The sequence below is a fragment of the Microtus ochrogaster genome, chromosome 18, assembly GCF_000317375.1.
Source record: "Microtus ochrogaster isolate Prairie Vole_2 chromosome 18, MicOch1.0, whole genome shotgun sequence".
Classification (NCBI taxonomy): Eukaryota; Metazoa; Chordata; class Mammalia; order Rodentia; family Cricetidae; genus Microtus; species Microtus ochrogaster.
The window spans coordinates 46,394,025-46,406,540 of NC_022020.1; the positions used below are offsets into that span (position 1 = coordinate 46,394,025).

At 42.6% G+C, this 12,516-nt stretch overlaps 1 protein-coding gene across 1 annotated transcript in view; it reads left to right on the forward strand.

Moving 5' to 3' along the window:
• Nucleotides 1–7,185, forward strand: part of Rbm22 (RNA binding motif protein 22) — a 12,810-nt gene extending 5,625 nt beyond the window's left edge. The window contains exons 5-11 of the mRNA XM_005356149.3: nucleotides 240–257; nucleotides 639–890; nucleotides 1,735–1,935; nucleotides 3,723–3,887; nucleotides 4,934–5,022; nucleotides 5,134–5,265; nucleotides 6,085–7,185. Of these exons, the coding sequence (XP_005356206.1) occupies nucleotides 240–257; nucleotides 639–890; nucleotides 1,735–1,935; nucleotides 3,723–3,887; nucleotides 4,934–5,022; nucleotides 5,134–5,265; nucleotides 6,085–6,215 (988 nt within the window). The 3' untranslated portion in view covers nucleotides 6,216–7,185. The remainder of the gene's footprint in view (nucleotides 1–239; nucleotides 258–638; nucleotides 891–1,734; nucleotides 1,936–3,722; nucleotides 3,888–4,933; nucleotides 5,023–5,133; nucleotides 5,266–6,084) is intronic.
• The last annotated feature ends 5,331 nt before the right edge of the window (nucleotides 7,186–12,516 follow it).

Sequence of the window (12,516 nt, forward strand, 5' to 3'; positions counted from 1 at the left end):
ATCTTATCACATCACTTTCTCTTCCCTACCCCTCCTATATATGTCTTCTCCCTCCAACCCCTTCCAACACCGCATTGATGGCATCTTTTTCTTTGATTATTATTGGTTTTGTGTGTGTGCACAGTGCAGACATACAAATGCAACCTGCTGAGTCCATTTAATGTGGCTTATATGTATATGATTTCAAGGCTGATCACTTTGTATTAGATAACTAATTAAGGAGTTCATCCCCAGAAGAGACCAATTCTCTTTCAACAGTCATTAGTTGCCTGTAGTTCTTTCTCTAGGAATAGGACCCATGAGATTTCCCCTTTCTGAATTAGTATATATAGATTTTTTTTTGAGGGTTTCTCTGTATCCCTGACTGTCCTGGAACTCACTCTATAGACCAGGGTGACCTTGAACTCAGAGATCAACCTGCCTCTTCCTAAGTTCTGGGGTTAAAGGCATGCACCACATACCCACGTTAGTATATCGGCTCTTATCTTTGTTTAGGATATCATGGGTATGGCTTCACTGCCATTTCTAGGAAACACAGTCTCACACCAGACTTCCTGGTCCTCTGACCACTTTGTTGATGTTATTGTTTGTCTGGCAGGGATAGATTGTATACATGTGGTTCTGGGAATTGAACCCAGGGCCTCGTGGTTGATGGAGTTTGTATTTGATAAAAGTCCTAAAGAATTGACAGCCTATAAAGTTGTCCTCCTCATGCAGATTTCTAACTCTGATGGCACACGACCAGTTGGCATGCTGGGAAAAGCTACATCCACCAGTGACATGCTGCTTAAGTTGGCCCGGACCACACCGTACTACAAAAGGAATCGGCCCCACATTTGTTCCTTCTGGGTGAAAGGAGAGTGTAAGAGAGGAGAAGAGTGTCCATATAGGTAAGACCTGGGCCTCACTTTCTGTATTTACTTGCAGGCAGCTGATTAGTGGGAGGCTCCAGCTTAAATTCGTACTTTAGTGTCTAAAGGTCTCATGGCCCACAGAGTATCTCATGTCCTAGAACTGTTACATTTATAAGAACCTAGCTAAATTATATTTTCTACTTAATGACTAACTGAGAGAAATTAAATTGCTATGTCACATAAAAGACATGCTGACTTGAAGTTTCTAAGATTACTTAGTGTCATCATTTAAAGGGTTTGAATAGCAAAATATAGTTGAAATCAAAATAGACCAGACTTCTGCGGGCTACTTTTTTTTCAACCAAGACTGCCAAACATCAGAACTAAGGGTTCCAACTAATGATTTGTCAACTATAATACCTGCTCCCCCCCCCCAAAAAAAATCAAACCATATGCCCTTTTTCTAAAGTGAAGTCCAGGGGGCTGGAGAGATGGCACAGCGGTTAAGAGCATTGCGTGCTCTTCCAAAGGACCTGAGTTCAATTCCCAGCAATCACATGATGGCTCACAACCATCTGTGATGAGGTCTGGTGTCCTCTTCTAGCAGGCATATATGCAAACAGAATATTGTGTCCATATTAAATAAATAAATATTAAAAAATAAAGTGAAGTCCATAGCTTTAATCAGATTCTCTTCCAGCTAGGAAGTCTTTATGTGGTATAGCAATTCCTTAGTATTTGCTCTGTTTAGTAACAGTATTTTTGTTTGGACATGGTTTCTAGTTTGAAAGGCATTGAGGGACTTTATCATGTAGCTACTGTAGAGTGATCATTTTTCCCTTTGTTTCACCTTTGTGCTTTTTTCATTTGTGAATCTCAGACATGAGAAGCCTACCGATCCAGATGACCCTCTTGCTGATCAGAATATAAAAGACCGGTACTATGGAATTAATGACCCTGTAGCCGATAAGCTTCTAAAGCGGGCTTCAACCATGCCTCGTCTAGACCCACCAGAGGATAAGACCATTACCACACTATATGTGGGTGGTCTGGGAGATACCATTACTGAAACAGATCTCAGGTTGGTGGGCTTCATTGCAGAAGTCTTCTTTGCTTTTAACTGCGTTGGAATAATAGTTTGCAAAACACATCACCCTACATGATAATTCTAAATCAAGTTTAATTTTTTTTAGCCAGCCTATCATTGGTATGAATGATGACTGAAAGTTTTTTAAAAGTCTTTTTTATGATGCCAGTGTAGTTCCATTTCTCAAGAGTGCTTTTTCATGTTTGCATTAAAAAATAAATATGGGCCTAGTGGTCAACTGGATTTTTTTTTTTATAATTACTGTGAATGTTTGTGATACATGTATAGGCTTGTGCAAGTGACTGCAAGTACCCAAAGAGGCCACAGGTGTTAGAGCCTCCTAGAGCCAGAGTTACAAGTAGTGAGCCCCTCAACATGGGTGCTGGAAATCAAACTTAGTCCTTTGCAAGAGCAACAGTGCTCTTAACCTCTGAGCCATTTCACCAGCCCCTACTATGAATTCTTAAAGGATGACACACATACTCATACACATCCAATTATTATGGATGGTAGCAAGTCCTGTGGTTCTAAGCCTATGCATGTATATATGTATGTATGTATGTTATATGTTTGTTTATTTATTTCTGTTTAAATTGCTCTTTGTTTGTTTGTTTTTAAGCAGAGGTCCTGATTTAATTTGTATTTCTGGCTTATTCTGTGCATAACTATATAGCTTTTCCAGTGAGATTAAGTAGAGAAGAAACTCCTGCTCTTGGTGGCCTATCTCCATCAAACCCTCTCTCATTGAGCTAGTAATCTCCAAGGGCCAGCTAACTTTTCTGAAAGGGCTCAAGGAAATACTTTGGGCTCAGTGGAGCACATGTGATATCTTCTGGATATTGCTCCCTTTTTTTGTTGTTTTAGGTTTTGATACAGAGTTTCCTACAGCTCAGGCTATCTTGAAAAACTTATATGACCTTAAACTCCTGATCCTCCTGCTTTCTTTCATCTCCTAGGTATTGCATTGATAGGTATTAGGTACCAGGCCTGACTTTTTTGTTCGATTAGTTTTATTTATTTATTTATTTTTATTTTTTAAGGCAGGGTCCTGTCATATAGCGTGGATTGGCCTGAAACTCAAGATCTTCCCCTTTCTCTTACACTAGGGTCTGTGCATGGGCCACCATGACTGGCTTTCTCCTTCGTTTTCCACCTTTGTCCTTCTTTCAGTTTTAAGTATTTTTTATTTCATTGAATTAATAATAAAGTGATAAAAAATAATTTATTTTTCCAGTTCTAAGAATTGAACTGAGGGTCTCTCACATAATAGACTAGCTTCTCTGCCACTGAGCCATACAGTCCTTAACCCGTAAACACGTTTTGAAGCATTCTTTGCTCATGGCTTGGCATTGTAGCATTTGCTTGAAGTCCCAGCTGAGCAGAAAGATATTTAACCCCATGAGTTCAAAATTAACCTGTATAACATAACAGGACTCCATTTCAAATGAAAAAAGTCTTGACTCATGGACCATAAGAGCTGTAGTTTGCCAGTGCCTTATACTTGGTGTAGGAAGTGTGGCTCTTAAGTAACCAAGGAAAACCCTCCTCTCCTCCACAAGAAAAATCCAGAGACACAGGAGAACTCTTACTTAATTTTCCTTTTATCTCCAATAAGCAGCCCTTAAATTAGGGCCGGGTTCGAGGAAAGCCTAAGACAGGCATGTGTCCATGGGGCCACCTGCCTAGTGGTGACTCAGAACATTCTAAGTTTATAGCTCGTTTCCATTTCCCCAGGCAGTGTCTGGGTTGCTAACCTGTTTTTCTTGGCTGTATTCCTTCAGAAATCACTTCTACCAGTTCGGAGAGATCCGCACAATTACAGTTGTGCAGAGGCAGCAGTGTGCCTTCATCCAATTTGCCACCAGGCAGGCTGCTGAGGTGGCTGCTGAGAAGTCCTTCAATAAGCTCATTGTGAATGGCCGCAGGCTCAATGTGAAGTGGGGAAGGTATGAATGAGATTGTTCTGGACAGTTCTCATCTGGACACTGAAAGCCTTGGGTAAACAGTTTTGACAGGGCCTTTAAACATCTTTAGAAGCTACTTCTCTAGTGTTTTTATTTTAGTGACTTTATGTGAATGGATATTTTGCATACATGTATGTCTGTGTACCACTTCTGTGCCTGGTACCAGAAGAGAGTATTGGATCCCCTGGGACTGGAGGTACAGATAATTATGAGTTACTATGTGGGTGCTGGGAATGAAACCAGTGTCCTCTGAAAGGGCACTCATGATCTTAACTGCTGAGCCATCCCTCCAGCTCCCTTATTTGATTTCTATGGCTGCTGGACGCGTCTTGCTTTAGAAATGTGTTTTAAGGTCTTGCTCTTATGACCTGCTCCTTTGAAATTCTTCATGTTTTACCAGCTGCTATGAGTCAAGCATAATGCTAGGTTACCAAAGATAGATGTTGAGGGGTTCCACTGACTTAGACTTAGATTCTCCCCTCAAAGGCTGTGTGCTAGAGTAGTGAGGAAAGGGACAAACAGAAGAATGTCTGCTTTAAGTTTGAAATTGATTGCATAAGAGAGAGAAATAAAATGCCCTAAGTTTCAAAGGGGACTCTGTCTCCCCTTGGTGGAGTGCAGCGCTTTCTCCGTGCTGAGCACTTGCTCTGCATGTGAATGTTGTCTGCTCTAACCATGACAGGGGTTTGGGTTTGGGTTTTTTGACACAGGGACTCTCTATGTAGGCCTGGCTATTCTGGGACTGTGTCGACCCTGTCCTGGAACTCATAGAGATCTGTCTGCCTCTATCTCCCAGATGCTAGGATTAAAGACAAGGGCCATCATGTCTGGGCAATGACAGTTTTGAACCAGACTTACCACCTTCAAAAATCTTGCTTTTAATCACTCTACACTTTGTCATCTGTGGGAAAAGAATGTTTGCTGAAAGGGGAAGGAGTGGTGGGGCTCATTTTACTGCAGAGTGAGGTAAGCAGTGGTGTGAAAGAAGACTGGACAGGTTCTTGATGTCCTGTCATGTATGTCTCCAGATCCCAAGCAGCCAGAGGAAAAGAAAAAGAGAAGGACGGAACCACAGACTCCGGGATCAAGCTAGAGCCTGTCCCAGGGCTTCCTGGAGGTAATTGCAGACTTCTTGCTGATAGAGACTCAGTCAGCTGGGGTGCAGCAAACCCAGGATATAAATGGTGGATATGTGGTATTGATTAAGTGTCTGCAATTTCCTCTTCAGCTCTACCCCCTCCTCCTGCAGCAGAAGAGGAGGCATCTGCCAACTACTTCAACCTGCCCCCAAGTGGCCCTCCAGCAGTGGTGAACATTGCCCTGCCCCCACCCCCTGGAATCGCCCCACCCCCACCCCCAGGTAATTGCCTTCTTCCTTCCTGACCCAGAGAAGTCCTTGTAAAAGTTCTGCACCTGAGTTGAGTCTCAGACAGCTGGGTTCTTTTTGCTTGCTCTGGGACTTGGAGAAGAAAGGCACCACTCTGTAAACCTGGGCATAGGTATCGTAGGGTAGAGTTAATGCATAACAGCCATCTACCACCAGTTTGTTTCGCATTGTAGATTTTGTACTGACACCTCACCTGTCCACAGCAAAATGTGGGCCTTGTATCACAATGGGAATCAGTAAACACTGCTTTCATATTAAAAAAAAAAAAAAAAGAAAATTTGCTACAAAGAGACTGTCATGTAAATTGGTTATGGACTTGAGTTACATTTGGGCTCATTCTTTATCATGTCAGTTCAAGAGAGCAGTAGTGCTGTGTGACTGTCCATGACAGTGTGAACAATGTAGGAATAGTGGGTGGCTTGTTCTTTTGACGATGAGCCTGTATGTTTGAAGAAAGTCTTTCCATTCTGGAGTCAAGCATTGAGGCTAATGATGACAGAAGGGATCTTGGCATCAACCTGGTTTCTTTCTGGTCGCCCACATGCTGATTGACTCCTGTCTGGTAGGATTTGCTATGTTTGATTAGTAACAGACAGTTGGGTCTGAAGTTTTTTGAACTGAGAGGAAAAATCAAAGACTATAGGTAGATATTCCTAAGCAGGGACTGTGCTCTGCCATTAACATTATGTCAGCCTTGATGTATATGTAGGTGGTTTTGATCTTAGAAAGATTCAGGGGTTTGAAAGGTTGTCAAGGGAACTGCAAGTTTTAATTTTTTCTCTTCCACATCAGGTTTTGGACCACATATGTTCCACCCAATGGGACCGCCTCCTCCTTTCATGAGGGCTCCCGGACCAATCCACTACCCATCTCAGGACCCTCAAAGGATGGGAGCTCATGCTGGAAAACACAGCAGCCCCTAGCACAGCATCACCACTCGGGCTCTGAGGAAGAAAGGGCGCTTTAAAATCCCAGTAAATGACTCCTGGGATCAGTATAATTTTCTTTGCTTTGTAGTTTCCATGGTAGCTGAATGTGTTCAGATGTGGGCAGCCAGAGAACACAGCTATGCTTCCCACATGTATCAGAGGATCAGCGGGCCCAAAACAAGCTGCCATGAACACAGCTGCTTACCAGTATAGCAGTACTAAGATATCCTGTGTCTGTTCCCTTCCACCTTGTGAGGGACATGCACATGGGCGAATCGGAGTAACTAATGGAGTTACTATCCCAATATGTTCATTTTGTATCTTTTTGGGTGGGAGGCAAAAATTGACCTGAGGTTTGGAAAAAAAGCCTTTTGACCATTTTTATGTCTATTTGGTATTTTCTTTTTTATCATCTAAAAAAATTTAGTACTAATCATTGTAGTGGCGTAAATGTGATTTAACTAATTTGAAGTCATACCCTCAGAGAGACAAGCAGAGACCAGAACTCAGCACAGCCGATATTTTCTTTGCTTTTAAAACTTCATACGTTACTAAAGGAGTCAACTGATAATTTTACTTCTCCACACTGTCAGAAAAAGACAAAAATAAAAACTTGCATTTTATTCCTATTGGGTAGAAACCCAAATTTTATGGCGCTGCATATCATTGATGAAACCTGGTACCTGAGATGAAATGGTTTTAATGAACTTGGTGTAAAACACTTCAACAAACTGAAAGGAAGAGACTTGGAGTGCATTTGCCTGGAGACTGGCCCCTGCAGCTGGAACATGCATCTTCAGCATTCACCTGTGTGTCTTCAGCGGCTCGTCATTCGCTGCCTCTAGGCAGGAGACTGTTCAGTCTTAGGATGTTTGGATTTAACTGAATTGTAGATGGTAAGGGAAATTTGATGTTGTATTGTATTTTTTGTTTTTAAATAATTAAAACGGGTCAATTTTCCAAATGTTCCTGGATTTCTGTTTCTTTTACCTTTGGTATTGAACTTGAAATTGGTAAAAGAAACAAATTATATGCATGTGAATTTTTAAATCTTTAGACATGATTTTTCTTTGGTGGCAGGAGGTGGGCGGCATGCAGTTTGAGATAATCTCCATAGAGCTCAGGCTAGTCTTTCTTATCAACCCCTTGAGTACTGGGATTACAGGCCTGTGTCACATCAAGGGTTTTTTTGCCCATTCCATGATGGTAAAAATACTCAGCCTTTTTAGTACTAAGAAGTTGGTAGTAGGGTTGAAATAAGAACAGACAGAAAGCTGAGTGTGGTGGTGCACGCCTTTAATCTTAGCACTCGGGGGGCAGAAGCAGGCAGATCTCTATGAGTTTGAGGCCAGCCAGGGCTACATAGTGATTTCTGAGACAACAAGACATAGTGACACCCTGTCAAAAAAAAAAAAAAAAAAACATTTATAGAGTCTTGTCTAAGGCTTTTGATATGGTAATTTCAAGTGTGTTCTTACACAAGCCACGATACGGGAAACAACACAATCTAAAATATGTTTGATGCCATTTTATTAGCTAAAGTCTATACTTCGGAGCTTACATGTGTGACTTGTAAAACAAGAATTAGGCAATTCCCCCCTTTTCCAGGTGCCCAGCTAACTAGACAATGTCACCCACATTACAGACAGGTCTTCACCTGATTCACTGACCTGCACCCGAGGCTTCTCTGGAAGCCCCTCGCAGGCACACCAGAGGCATCTGTCCAGGTTCTGTGAGCTTCCCTCTGTAGCCACACTGACTGAGATGAGCCAGCGTATGACTTGTTTGCCATTGCTGCTAGAAAGTGTTGCTAGTAATAGTTACAAGCTGCTTTTCATTCTTTGTGTTTTTTCCCATACTTTCTGTCTTTTTTAATACATTTTTTATTGATATTTATTGAGCTCTACATTTTTCTCTGCTCCCTTCCCTGCCTCTCCCTCCCCCTTCAATCCTCCCCCAAGGTCCCCATGCTCCCAATTTACTCAGGAGATCTTGTCTTTTTCTACTTTCTACTTCCCATGTAGATTAGATCTCTGTAAGTCTTTCTTAGTGTCCTTCTTGTTGTCTAAGTTCTCTGGGATAGTGGTTTGTAGGCTGGTTTTCTTTGCTTTATGTTTCAAAACCACCTATGAGTGAGTTCATGTGATAATTGTCTTTCTGTGTCTGGGTTACCTCACTCAAAATAATGTTTTCTAGTTCCATCCATTTTCCTGCAAAATTCAAGATGTCGTTATTTTTTTCTGCAGTGTAGTACTCCATTGTGTAAATGGACCACATTTTTCTTATCCATTTTTCAATTGAAGGGCATTTAGGTTTCCAGGTTCTGGCTATGACAAACAATGCTGCTATGAACATAGTTAAACACATGTCCTTGTGGCATGATTGAGCATCCTTTGGATATATACCCAAAAGTGGTATTACTGGGTCTTGAGGAAGGTTGTTTCCTAATTTTCTGAAAAATTGCCACATTGACACCAAAGGGGTTGTACCAGCTTGCATTCCCACCAGCAATGCAGAAAGTTTTTCCTTTTCCCCATAACCTCTCTAGCATAAGTTGTCATCACTGTTTTTGATCTTGACCATTCTTACAGGTATAAGATAGAATCTCAGAGTTGTTTTGATTTGCATTTGTCTGGTGACTAAGGACGTTGAACATTTCCTCAAATGTCTTTCAGCCATTTTAGATTCCTCTGTTGAGAGTTCTCTGTTTAGGTCTGTACTCCATTTTTTATTGGATTATGTGATCTTTTGATGTCCAATTTCTTGAGTTCTTTGTATATTTTGGAGATCAGACCTCTGTCTGATGTGGGGTTAGTAAAGATCTTTTCCCATTCTGTAGGCTGTCATTTTGTCTTGTTGACCGTGTCTTTTGCTTTACAGAAGCTTTTCAATTTCAGGAGGTCCCATTTATTAATTGCTTTTCTTAGTGTCTGTTCTGCTGGGGTTATATTTAGTAAGTGGTCTCCTGTACCAATGTGTTCAAGTGTACTTCCCACTTTCTCTTTTATAAGGTTCAGTTTGGCTGGCTTTATGTTGAGTCTTTGATCTATTTGGACTTGAGTTTTGTGCATGGTGATAGATATGGGTCTATTTTCATTTTTCTACATGTTGATACCCAGTTATGCCAGCACCACTTGTTAAATATGCTTTCTTTTTTCCATTTGATATTTTTTGCTTCTTTATCAAAGATCAGGTGTTCAAAGATGTGTGGATTGATATCCGGGTCTTCTGTTCGGTTCCATTGGTCCTCCTGTCTGTTCTTATGCCAATACTAGGATGTTTTCAGTACTGTAGCTCTGTAGTAGAGTTTGAAGTCAGGGATTGTGATCCTCCAGATACTTTTTGTCTTTTATACCACTGGAATACATGTGGGAACTTGTGGCTTATCATAATGAATTTGTCTGTAATATGAATTTATTTAGCTTTTTCAAATTTTTGGTGGGTCTGGGGACCAAAAGTAACTTTTTTTTTTTTAAAAGAAGCAATCATTTTAATGGAATATATACAGAAAAGTGCATAAAATGCAGATGTACAACCAATTTTAACTGTTTTAGACATCTGTGTAGCAGCCAGCCAGGTCTAGAAATAGAGACCTCCAATCACTCAAATCCATAAACCCTTCCCTCCAGAGTCACCACTATTTTATGTTGTTTCTTTGCATAGTAACCATAAGGGTGTTTGTTTGGCTTGCCTTGCTCACCACTCTGCTTCTGAGAGGTACCTGTGTGGCTACATCTAACTACTAGTTCATGATCATTGCTGCCAACTCCGTCAGGCTTCTCAGTGTTGTGTTGGCTAGTCTTGTACTTTATGTAAAGAAAAGGAGACAAAAAGAGGTTTGTATGAAGGACTTGCTAGGTTCCCAAATTACTTTATTTGCTTTTTCAGGATCCAAAATGTCCTTATTGAATACCAGCACACGTAGTATGGTTCCATTAAAGACCAGTGGTTTACCTGTGGTCTGCAGGGATGGAGCAGAATACAGGAGTAGCAAAGTACATGGGTGTGCATGGGAGGGGCCATACTGAACAGACAGTGGTCATATTAAGTAGCAAAATTGACAGAAGAAGGGGTAAGAGCCTGCTTTAGAGTACAAGATCCCGTCCTCCTAGGGTCTCTTCTGCACTGTCAGGTTTCCTTCCAGGGAGCCTCACCAACAAGCAAAGTCCTCCCCCTTTCCAGGTGGTCTAGAGATTGTGGAAACTTGGCTTTGAATGACAGTCCCAAATCTAAGAAAAACACCAACTACAAGGAATTCCAAGATTCAGGCTACTGGTTCCCTGAAACCAGGAAGGGGAGGAAAACTCCACAGAGCAAAGAAAAGTACACCCTGGCTAGGGGTTCCTGCTGGAGGGGACCTTACACACTCAGCTTCACACTGACCTGGAACCCTGCATCCGCACAGCCTGCTTTATAAATGGCATCCAATGGGAGCGGGCCCTGGGACTGCCCTGTATTGTGCTCCCAAACCCTGCAGAAGACCTACACTTGTCTTTGCCTTAGAGATAGAGAAGCAGAGGCTCAGTGGGAAATGGCTTCCCCAAGTTCATGCCACTCAGAGTAAATCAAAGCCCATCTAATGGGGTGCCCTCAATCCCCACAATCACTTAAACTCTAAATCACAAGACGCGACACTGTTCCACAATGTTCCAGAATGAGTAGGTATCAACTCGGCTAGAGAAATGGGTGGAGCCCTTGATGAGCCCTGATTCCTCCACCCTACTCCGCTCCAGACACCTCATTTCCCTTTAGAGACTGGATATCTACATCTCTAGGACAGTATGGAGAGAACCACCAAGACCCTTTTCACACATCACTATCAGGAGTGGCATCCTCATCGCTTGAACTAGGATCTGTTCAGCAGGGAGGATGGGAAGGTGTAAGTTCCACTTTGTGTCTGTTCTGTAAAGGGTGTCACTGGCTGAGCCCCTTTTTTTCTTCCCTCCTCTTCTAAGCCTTGCCTCTTGTGGGCTTCTGCTCTCCAGCCTTGCTCCAGGGCCCCACACAGCACCCAGTGAGGCCATCACTAGCCTCTTCTTCCTTTACACAATAGAGCCGCTGTCTCACTCCATCACATCCTCTGCCATCTCCAGAACACCTCACCTCTTCAATTCCCACCTCAACACATGCCAAAGAGCACCCTCTCCTCGCTCCTCTCCTTGGTGGGCTCCCATTCCTTCTCTGAGATCTGGTTCAAGTCCTCTGGGAAGTTTCTGAAATCCCACCTACCCACCCAGGGTTCTTCTGTTCCATGACCCTTTGCTCTCAGCTGTCAGGATTCAACTGCCTTACAGATCTCGTCCCTATCATATCCTCTCAAGACCTTGGCCTGGCACTGTCTAGCATGGAACAGATGTTTCAGATACACTGAGAACATGTGCAGACGAGAGCCAGCTGTGTCAGTGGGAAGTCATGGGGTGCACATCGGCTAATCAACACTTGGGAGAGGGAGGCAGAAGTATCAGGAGTTCAAGGTTGTCCTCAGCTACAGTTCATAGCCAGCCTTAGTTACAACATTTTTGTTTTTGTTTTTTTGTAAAGCTAGAGTCTTATGTAGCCCAGACTGGCCTTAAAAATTCACTCCCTAGTCAAGGATGACCCAGACTTTCAGTCCTACCTCTATCTCCTAAGTGATTTCAGGCATACCCACTATGCCTGGTTTACGTGGTGCTAGGGATCAAATCCAGGACTCTGTGCGTGTTAGACAAACATTCTACAAACAGCTGCATTCCCAAGTTGCTCCTTCCTAATGGAACAGTCCACATATTGATGGCCTACTCCTGAGCCTTCTGTCATCAGGTGAGTGACAGCTGCTGGGGCCAGGCAGAACAGGCTTGGGTATAGCTTCCTAGAGGCACTCCATAGACAACTTACACAGGCCACCTGGAGTGCTTGATACTAACACCTATCACAGGCAGATCTGAGGCTGTGAGTCTAGAGCAGGTCCTGAATCCACATTAGATCCAATGGTTTGATGCATATCTGCTTTGAGGACTAAGGAACCCAGTGACCTTTGAAGTGCTATATTTAATGATGTTCACTGTGTGAATGAAGTCAGTCTGGCATGCTCACTTTGTAATCCTAGTGCTTAGAAGCTGAGGCAAGACCAGCCTGGGCTACACGTTAAGTTCCAGGCCAATCTAGGCTACAGGGCGAGATCCTGTCTCAGAGAGAGGAGGGGGAGAAAACTAAGAAAAAAGAAAAAAGGGAAGGAAAGAAAGGAGAAAGATAAGAAAGCAAGCAGGAGTCAAGATGAACATGATGGAGCCCAGGGATTTGGAGCTTCAGGATGAAG